We start from the raw sequence: 10,814 nt of genomic DNA, 5'->3' as shown, positions 1-10,814 counted from the left end.
GCACATGGGACAGGACGACTGCACTGTATTAAGGAGAAGATGGCCGAGTCCATGTATTGCAAGATTTTGGGGAACAACATCCTTCCCTCAGTTAGAGCATTGAAGATGGGTCGTAGCTGGGTCTTCCAACGTGACAATGACCCGAAACACACTGCCAGGATATCCAAGGAGTGGCTCCGCAAGAAGCATATCAAGGTTCTGGAGTGGCCTAGCCAGTCTCCAGACCTAAACCCTATAGAAAATCTTTGGAGGGAGCTCAAACTCTGTGTTTCTCAGTGACAGCCCAGAAACCTGGCTGATCTGGAGAAGATCTGTGTGGAGGAATGGGCCAAAATCCCTGCTGCAGTTTGTGCAAACCTGGTGAAAAACTACAAACTACGTTTGACCTCTGTAATTGCAAACAATGGCTACTGTACCAAATATTAACATTGATTTTCACAAGTGTTCAAATACTTATTTGCAGCAGTAACACACAGATAAATTATTAAAAAATCATACATTATGATTTCCGGATGTTTGTTTTTTAGATAATGTCTTTCACATTGGACATGGACCTAAGATGAAAATTTCAGACCCCTCCATGATTTCTTAGTGGGAGAACTTGCAAAGTCGCAGGTGTTCAAATACTTATTTTCCTCACTGTATATATATCTGAACATGTGTGGATTAGAAAGAAATGAATACTAAATTGTGCACAAAATTCATGTTTTTAAAATTTAGTAAGGTTGTTTGTTGCATAACTATACATTTTCCAAAGAGAAAGCTTAATCTAATAATTAAAAGCCCACATTAATATCTTTCAAGTTTACATATACTTTGATGGAAGTATGTAAACCCCTTCCAGCAGTTCGTGGTGTCTAAAACCACACCTTGGTGTTTAGAAACATTAGGTAGAGGCCAGGGAGGAATACAACATACATCAACAGGCCCATGCCAGCTTTTCACCCTGGTGAGAAAGAGAGAGGACAGATGTGAAAGGAGAGAGAAGAGGACTGCAACCAAGAAAACTTCAAAGGCAGCAGTGCTCTGTCAAAGCTGGATTTTCAGAGCAAAGGAGAAATGACTGGTTCATCTGCCTCCACGGGAAACCGCATAGATAAACAAGACCAGCAGGAAATCATCATGTATAATATGGAAATTAAGGATTTTTACCCCGATGCCTCGAATGGCAACGTTGGGAAAGAAGCCTAGAGGGACAGAGATAAGTTTGACACTGAATGGATGCAAGGTTGCTCGCATAACCTAACTTGGTGTTCTCAGTACAAGTTAAATGTGTGGGAGTTGTCTAAAATTGCAAGTTTTGTAAAAATGAAAAAGGGATTTTTTTTCCTCTTCATTGTAGAAACTTCTCCTGAGATAATACCAACTGGAGTCATTTCAAGAACAGCTCAGAACTACAGGAGCTAACTATCGAAGACTTAAAGCACAGTTTGTCCATTTGAGGGTCTGTATTTCCTTTTCGCTCATATATGACTTATGTCATTTCTGCTTTAACCCATACCAAGAGGAAGAAATCTCTGCAGTCTGTATGTAAGAACATTGCCTTTTTCTGAGGTCTGTTTGAGATCCCAAAATTTTGAGCATAAACAATTGGGAAGAAATTAAACAACGCTCACTGGAAGGAGCAAGCAATTGTGGGACTCAAGTCATGTGAGTACTGCATTTAAACTGCATTTAAATAGTACTATCTTGCCCCAAACACTTATTGCCATTTTCTATAAACCTGCAATGAACTGCACTGCCATTGCCAACATCACTCCCGAGCTGGGACCTGTTCTGACCCCAGGGACTGGAGATGGAACTTCCCAAGTGGATGGTAGTGGGGCTGGAACCAGTGGAGGTCTGTGGGTGACATCTTTGCTCGGTGCCACACTTTTAGTCATGTGTGGCATAGGACTGGCAGGCAACATTTACACCCTCATCATTACACGCTCAGCTGCTTTGTGCCGGACAGGTTCCATGTATGTTTACATCATTAACTTGGCTCTGGCTGACCTTCTCTACCTCTCAACCATCCCCTTTGTTGTCTGCACCTACTTTGCCCATGACTGGCTGTTCGGTGAAGCAGGCTGCCGCATCCTTCTGAGTCTCGATCTCCTCACTATGCATGCCAGCGTCTTCATTTTGGTCGCAATGAGCTTAGAACGTTACCGAGCCGTGGCCAAGCCCTTCAGTGCCCACAGATCCTCTTCTCGCAACAGACGACTCAGCGCAGGAATTATTTGGGGATTGGCTTTCATCCTAACACTTCCCATGATGGTTATGATACAGCTCAGGGAGGGAAAGCCTACTGTGTATGGCTTTGTTAAGAGAATCTGCTTCCCTACCTGGACACCTGAGGCCTTCAAGGCCTATCTTACAGTACTGTTTTTCACCAGTGTTTTAGTCCCTGGATTGATAATTGTTGGATTGTATGCTGGGCTAGCAAGGCGCTATTGGACAGTGCAGGCTAGTTTAGGGGGTAGTGGCCACTCAGCCCAGAGGAAAGGACTCAAACACAAAGTGTTATCAATGATATTAAGTATCGTAGTAGCCTATTGGGCTTGTTTCTTACCTTTTTGGGGATGGCAGCTCGCTAAACTCTTCTCCCCAGATTCCCTCAAAGCTTTGTCTGCAGCTGCCCATAATTATGTCAATTTCTTTGTCACATGTCTTACTTATGGGAACAGCTGCATCAATCCATTTCTTTACACTCTTCTGACTCGAAACTATAAGGATTATTTAGCTCAGAAAGGTCAGTGTGGGGGATCAAGCAAGGCTGATCTTGGGACAGCTGTAACAACACCTCTTCAGGAACTCTGATGTATCACGGTACAGTAGGGCAATTGAGCATTTTCAACTCATTAGCCTGAGAGATGACATTTTAGCCATATTATCTTTCAGCATACTGTATAGCATGTTTTTAATATTTAGAACCAGATGAGATGAATAGAATAAAATCAACCAAATTAATTCAATTATCCTTCAATAGAAGGCTGGACAAAGAGGGGTTTAGTTGCACATGGAAACTTTGAAGGCGTGTTTGCTCTCCATTTTCTTGGAAAAAATAAGAGTACCAGTCCTCCAACTGGAGTTACCCAATTATTTTTGTCACTAATAATTTTTTATTTAATACTAACAGATTTTGTTGTTGTTCAAAAACAGTGGGTAGAAGTATGTAAAGAAGTCTTATTTTCCAAAAGGTTGTTGTGATTTTCTTTTTATTTAATATCACAACATGTTCTGTGTGTATGTGCAGAAGTTAACCTTAGTTAGTAAATAGATTTGTCTTAGGGTGTGCAAATAAACAAACACAAAATGGTAAAACAAAATAAAAAATATATATATTTGCAACCTTTGAGATACATCGACAAACACCTGATAATGAAAAGAAGGAAATAATATATAAAAATACCATTAGTATATAGCTCAATTCTGGTTGTCCAATGACACTAGCTAATAAGGTAGGTCCAGCCAACAATGTACAGGTTGATCTTATATTTTTCTTTAAACTGAACCATATTTTTCACAAACTGATTCAATTCAAAAATACTTTATTAATCCCAAAGGGAAATTAAATGTTATTTTAGCTCATATTATGCAGGTTTCTTCAAAGAGCCATTGTAGATGCTGATGGCTATGGGCAGGAAGGATCTCCTGTAGTGATGTGTCTTGCAGAAGATCTGAAGAAGCCTCTGAGTAAAGACACTGTTGTTGTACAACAGTTTCATGAAGAGGATGCTCAGGGTTCTCCATAATGTTCCGTATGTTATGAAGAATCCTTGTTCATACAATGATCTCCAGAGGTTCCAGAGGAGTCCCCAGGACAGAGCCAGCCTTCTTTATTAACTCGTTGAACTTTTTTAAGTCCCTTGTTCTAATGATGCTTCCCCAGCAGATGATAGCAGAAGAGATCACACTCTTCCCAACAGACTTATAGAAGATATGCAGCATCTTGCTGCAAACACCGAAGGTTCTAAGCTTCCTCAAGAAGTACAGTCTGCTCTGTCCCTTCTTGTAGATGGCGTCACCTTTGCATCTCCATTGCTGTCTGTTGTCCAGGTGAACACCGAGGTATTTATATTCCTCCAGCATCTCCACTTCTTCTCCCATGATGGAAATATTTTTTGACTTATTCCTGTTTCTCTTAAAATCTCCTATCATCTCCTTTGTTTTATTTACGTTCAAGAATAGAGGATTGTTTCCACACCATGCCACAAAGCGGTCCACCAGCTCCCTGTACTCATCATTTTGTCCATCTCTGATCCACTGCAGAATCATCCGAGTATTTCTGCAAATGACAGAAGGCTGTCTTGTACTGGAAGTCTGAGGTGTACAGAGTGTAGAGGAATGGCGAGAGTACAGTCCCCTGTGGTGCTCCTTTGCTGCGGACTACCTGGTTAAATACACAACCCTTTTAGTCTTGCAAACTGTGGTCTGTTTGTCAGGTAGTCTTTGATCCAGGAGATTGTTGAGGCCTCCACCTGAGTCTTCTGGAGTTTCTGTCAAAGCAAATCAGGTTGAATTGTGTTAAATGCACTGGAGAAATCAAAGAACATGATCCTCACAGTGCTACTGGCTTTGTCCAGATGACAGTGGGTTTGTTGAAGCAGGTGTATGATGGCATCTTCAACCCCAACTCCACAGCAATAAGCAAACTGAAGGGGGTCCTGATGGTTTATTGTTTCTTACTCAGGTGGGCCAACAGGAATTCATGATGTGGGATGTCAGGGCAACAGGTCTATAGTCATTGATGACTGATAGGTGAACACGAACACTGGAACCTTCTTCTAGACCAGGCAAAGGAACTGAACTGAACCTATAGAAGAATGTGTTTAGTTCATTGGCTCTGTCCAGACATTGAAGCCTGTGATCTTCTTCATCCCTGACCAAACATCTGATATTGTTTTGCTGGAGCTTGCCCTTCAGCTTCTTGTACACCTCCTTCCTGTCTCTTATCTTGACTTTAAGTGGCTTCTGTAAACTCCTCAATATTTCTGTCTCCATCTTTAAAGGCTCTTTTTTTGTTAAGCAAGTCCTTCAGGTCACATGTGATCTAGGGTTTATTATTTATGTTTATTAGTACCTCACCGTTCTGGTGGGGATGGTGTTATCCACACAGACGTTTATGTAGTCGATTACACACTCGGTCATGGCATTGATGTCCTCTCCATGTGGCTGGCACAGTATGTCCCAATCTGTAGCATCAAAGCAACCCTGCTTAACCTTTTTAGCTTCCTGGGTCCATCTTCTCACAGTTCTCTTTATTAGAGGTTGCCTCTGAACAAGGGGCTTATATTTCGAAATGTGTTCAACTTGACATATATCAAAAGTGAAATATCTATGATGGTAAACACTGATAAACTTTTGGACACCCCAGCAGATATGGAGGCAGATGGCTATTTGATGGCATAATGTCAAACTGCAGGTCCTCTAAAGAAAAGGAAGAGCATACCCCAATTTAATTTGTTTGATACAGATATTTGTAAAATTGTTTTAGTTTTGTTTTGATTCTAATTAGGGGTATAGCTACAAGATTTTAAATGTTTATCTCTAAATTGGTTATAACTGTGTTAAACAAAGTTCTTAACTTGCAAATGAGGTTTCCTGTCCTCCCAGAGAATGTGGGTAAATCGTGTTACATTCCTCAGCCTCTCTACAGGGCTCTTTTGAGTCCTACTGCAAATTGTTTCTGACAGAATGGTTCATTTAACACCTGCTAAATTCAGTCCCCTCTTTCACGTTAACATGTTTTCTTCTTCACTGTCTGCCTTTTCCCAATTATAATGTTCTGCTAATGATCCTCTGTGCTCAAAATGAAGCTTAGTTCTTAGTTTTCTAATTGCTTCTTTACTCCTTTTTCCTTATAATTTAGTCAGCTTCTGTTGGCAGATATCAAAAAAATCTATTTGAGCAGAGATTATAGCGCTAAAATTAACACGTTAATTAAGACGTTTTACACAGTCCTTTCAGGGTTCCTTGCAAATGTGTCTGTTTTTGCATTTTAAATATGTGATGGATGTTCTGTGAATTTTGTATACAATTAAGAACAAATAATGTTTTTTTTGGTTTTTTTTTATTATGAGTGTTTACTTAACTTATCAGTAAATCAAAAAGAAAGATTCAAACTTTTTCTTTTTGTACTTTTATTAAACACATCCAGCAACTGATGGGTTGCGAAAGCAATAGCAGTAAAATAAGATATGCTTTGGCGCCATCTTTAGGCCTTTTCCTCTCATTACAACCAGTGCACACAGTTGTTTTTCAGCATGACAAAAGACCAGCAATCAGGCCTGCTCTCAGCACTGTAAAACAGACTATTCATGCAACCAGTAAATAATGTGACAGGCTTCAGAATGGAATACGTTGTGAAGATTGTATCCTCTACTTTATCTTCATTCCCACAATCCTCGCATCACCGCTCACGTCAAAGAACTTGTACTTGACCTCTCCCAGACGGTTGGGGAAGTTCATCATGGTGCCATCAGGAAGTTTGATGTAAAACTGCTCATTGTTGAAGTTAATGTAAAACTGCCGAACATTAGAAAAGAAAAGAGAGAAGGGAACCACGTAAATTATTTCTCTGTTAAAATCTGACTTGTACAGCAAAAACATTTTAAAAGACCATGTGTTTAAAGATTGACTAAAGCAGCATTTTCACGGCATTAAAGCTTTTGAGTTTTATGACCCCTTATTCTCTCTCATTATTACCTGCTGATAGAACAGAGCCCCAGCCCATACACTAAACCCACTTGTGATCTTATAAATCCTAGAAATCTGCAGCAGTTATTGTTCTTATATTAACTGGGATCGATGTGGGCAACTATTTTTTATAAAATAGTTAATTATTGTGAGATTATTGTGTATTATGAGCTCTATTTTATATACAATAAATTAATCAAAGCTCAGCTTATCATTATCAGCTTATTATTATTACTCTTTAGTACTACATTTTGTTACCTTAGGGCCGGGAAAATATAGGAAATATGGGAAATGCTGAAATTATTATTATGTTTAAAGAATATCATCTTTTTTTTGGTTCAGACATTTAATGTCTCATTTATCATATTCAGTAATCTGCTATCTAATCTTGTTATTATATTTAGCTCTACTGTAACTCATGGTGACCTGCCTTTTATTAACTTTGTTCCATAATGAGGCAACAACTAAGGAGGTGCTTTGGAAATGCATTGGAAATACAATTTACAAAACTCAGTTTGCTTAGTTCTCAATATTTTAAAATAAACAAATAATGACCTTAATGTTCCTGCAGATATGATCTTTTTATATAAAATATTAATACTGTGTAAATGTAAGACTTTCTTTTCTGATTTGAACTTCATAGGGTCACTAAATTAACATTAGCATTTTGCACTTTTTGTGTCCATTTGTTGCAATTGAACTTACTCTCCCTTGAAAATACTAACACTGTTGTATCGAATGTTTTTCTGATTAAATACATACAGCATATTCTTTTGATAGATAGCAATTTTGCCTCCTATACACAGGTGCTTTTTAAATGTCTGTCTGTATTCGATCATGTTTGCTTAAGTTTATTTTCACACTTATGAGAGGAAATCTTCTATCTATGCTTCTTTTGTTGTTTTTTTAAAAATGATTTTACAAACACACCTTGCATTCCTCCCCACGAGCAAAGGGAAAGCTTCCCTCTTGTTGCTCTTCCCCCCAGCACCCCGCAGACAAGGAATTGCAGATGATGATGTTCTGGTCAAAACGAGGATTGAAGTGCATTGCAATGTTCTCAGGATCATGACCAATGTTGAGCGCAAAGCTGCGACAGAAGCAGGAAGAGGTAAGAAGAGACCACATAAAAGGGAAGAAGTATATCACCATTAACTTGTATTACACAGTGTTATTTCCTCTTGATTAATGGTTAACCTAATACTTATTCAAGCAGATAAAGTATTAATGATCTTGAAAAGAAGTAATGTATAAGCATACCTATTGCAGTTGTCATCAGGCCTGACTCGGACCTTAAACTCCTGCCCTTCCTTGAATGACATGTCCTTGACTTTCTGTGAAAACAAATTATGAAATACATGCAATTGTGTGAATTTTGTTTACTGGGGCAAACAGTGAATTGATAGCTAATACAGAGGAAAAGCATTTGTAACTGAAAAAGTAGGACACTTTGATGATAACGTTTTACTCTTCAAAAGTAAACAAAAGGCAGATGCATTTATAAGCTGTTTTATGTCAGAACCAGAACCATCATATGGTTCAGCTAATATCAGGATTTTTTGCGAGCCACGTCTGTATGCTAAGACTAAAGAGATGAACAGTTCTGATCTTATCTTAGTAGTTGATGATTTACCATGATTAAAACAAAGAACACAGGGTTGTAAAAATGTGGAAACAGGAAGGTGCTCTATTTGTACTGAGACATGTGATCAGTATGTAGATGCAGTAAAATCAAAAACGGACGTCCCCACTTAACGACTCTCTCCAATACTATATTTTACAGTTTACATTGTAAACATATATATATATATATATATACAGTATATATACACACTGCTCAAAAAAATAAAGGGAACACCTCCTAGATCTGAATGAATGAAATATTCTCATTAAATACTTTGTTCTGTACAAAGCTGAATGTGCTGACAACAAAATCCCACAAAAATCATCAATGGAAATCAAATTTATTAACCAATGGAGGCCTGGTTTTGGAGTCACACACAAAATTAAAGTGGAAAAACACACTACAGGCTGATCCAACTTAGATGTAATGTCCTTAAAACAAGTCAAAATGAGGCTCAGTATTGTGTGTGGCCTCCATGTGCCTGTATGACCTCCCTACAACGCCTGGGCATGCTCCTGATGAGACGGCGGATGGTCTCCTGAGGGATCTCCTCCCAGACCTGGACTAAAGCATCCCTACTTCTGGACAGTCTGTGGTGCAACGTGATGTTGGTGGATGGAGCGACACATGATGTCCCAGATGTGCTCAATCAGATTCAGGTCTGGGGAACGGGCGGGCCAGTCCATAGCTTCAATGTCTTCTTCTTGTGTGTGTGTATATATATATATATATATATATATATATTGTATATATATATATATATATATATATATATATTGTCTGTGTGTGTGTGTGTACAAGTACAGAAAAAAAAATTTAAATACTTTTTTAAAATAAGCATATGGCTTGTGCATTTATGCTTAAAAAGTCACCCTGATTTTCAAGTAATTTCCCTTCAGTTCCCTTCAACCATAAAGCTATAAATCCCATTCACATTTGTGCTTGCTACCTATGTGCTGGGTGCATAGTTTAAAGAAGAACTATAACATTCTGCCCCCTATCTCTATGTCACACCTATAGTTGCTTCACTTTATACAACCCCCATGGTCAGATTAGCACTGGTTTATCATTGACAATACAGAGAAGGTGCTGGAAAATGGCATGAACTTTATTGATCCCTCTGGGGATGTTAGATTTAGATGTCCTGGAACATTACCTGGACACTGCTTGAGTTATGATTGTAGAAGTTGCATTGAGGTCGAAATATTCTCATTACTTTAATGACAATATAACTGCACAGCAATATTGTTGCTATTAAGAAGCAACAATTTTCTCTAAATATTCTTAATCCGTAACTTGTTTTATCCCAATAACTTTTGAGATGGGCTTTCTATAGTTGGATGAAAAGGAAGTCTCTGAGAAAGGCTTCCTATTCATCGTATTAGAACTGCACCTGAACATTTGAAACATTCAAATATTTGCCCGAACACTGCTTCAAATGTCTATAAGATAATTGATGCTTTGTCGATATGTAGATTCAGTTATTTTAAAGGTACAGAATCTTGATACTTCACTACAAACTAAAGAGTAAATTAACGTTAATTTAGCTTTTAGCAGATCATAAATCAAACATTTTTATGCATTTTTAAAGTCTATTGCAGATATCTGTCAATGTGAAGAATGCAGAAATGTGCTATGAACTAAGCTTTTCACACTACTTACCATCTTGGCTGTCTTCAGTAGGTTTTCCTTCGAGTGACAAAGCTCTGCACACACGTTAATGCTTAATATAGGGTTGGTGACGTTGAGGGAAGGAAGGAGCCAATTGGGTGCAAAGTAAAGGTTAGCAAGTAAAGTACTGCTACTGGTTTGCAAGTTTAAAGCGTATGAATAGGTTAGGCAATTTTTGTATTTAAACTTTTTTTGGCAGGAAGCTAGGGGTATACTACAGTACCAAAGTAACAGTATCCAGTTACAGAGATCTACAGTAAGATTATACGACCACCAGTTTGTCATGGCACTTGTTTTAGATTAATCAGAACTTGTTCTTCACAATATGATCATCGAAGAAGCGAGATAGCTCGTCAAGGTTTTCCCATCAAACAGGAAATAAGGTTTTGTTCATTTAAACAACCAAGAGCTAAAAATAATCCTCTGGTGCTCCTAAATCTGTATACTTACACATATGTGTTGTAGTGTTTGTGGGTATTTTCCATGGACATTTAGTCTAGATAGAAACTATATAAATAATACATTGCTAAGTAAAAGTTAATGAAAATAAGATGTTCTGTACCTCTCATACAAAGTCAAAAAGCTCAAAACATGCAACAGTGCTGATAACAGAGTTTAAAAACAATACCTTAACTTATAATTAACTTTTTAGTATATGTATATGTTGATTTTGTTTAGATTTTAGACACCTTTAATACAAACTTTACATTGATGCAACAACCCTGGTGCTGCCTGTTATTTCCTCTTCTGTGTGACACAGTGCTAGTCTGGCTTAAATGTATTCATCCCACATTTTATTATGATTTACTACATCTGCACCCATGTCTCACTCCAAGCT

At 38.1% G+C, this 10,814-nt stretch overlaps 2 protein-coding genes across 2 annotated transcripts; one reads left to right on the top strand and one right to left on the bottom strand.

The window, feature by feature from the left end:
* The first annotated feature begins 1,728 nt into the window (after positions 1 to 1,728).
* On the top strand, positions 1,729 to 2,905 carry uts2r4 (urotensin-2 receptor 4). The gene has a single exon (XM_047366956.1). It carries the CDS (start codon positions 1,729 to 1,731, stop codon positions 2,800 to 2,802), a length of 1,074 nt encoding a protein of 357 aa, XP_047222912.1. The 3' UTR covers positions 2,803 to 2,905.
* Positions 2,906 to 6,108: 3,203 nt separating this feature from the next.
* On the bottom strand, positions 6,109 to 10,276 carry LOC124868581 (galectin-2-like). Its single transcript, XM_047366000.1, has 4 exons — positions 9,968 to 10,276; positions 7,942 to 8,015; positions 7,612 to 7,771; positions 6,109 to 6,510 (listed from the first exon to the last, which is right to left on the bottom strand). Exons 1-4 carry the CDS (start codon positions 10,259 to 10,261, stop codon positions 6,364 to 6,366), a joined length of 675 nt encoding a protein of 224 aa, XP_047221956.1. The 5' UTR covers positions 10,262 to 10,276; the 3' UTR covers positions 6,109 to 6,363.
* Positions 10,277 to 10,814: the final 538 nt, after the last annotated feature.

The sequence above is a fragment of the Girardinichthys multiradiatus genome, chromosome 5, assembly GCF_021462225.1.
Source record: "Girardinichthys multiradiatus isolate DD_20200921_A chromosome 5, DD_fGirMul_XY1, whole genome shotgun sequence".
Taxonomy (NCBI): Eukaryota; Metazoa; Chordata; class Actinopteri; order Cyprinodontiformes; family Goodeidae; genus Girardinichthys; species Girardinichthys multiradiatus.
This window is presented reverse-complemented; position numbering and strand designations above follow the sequence as displayed.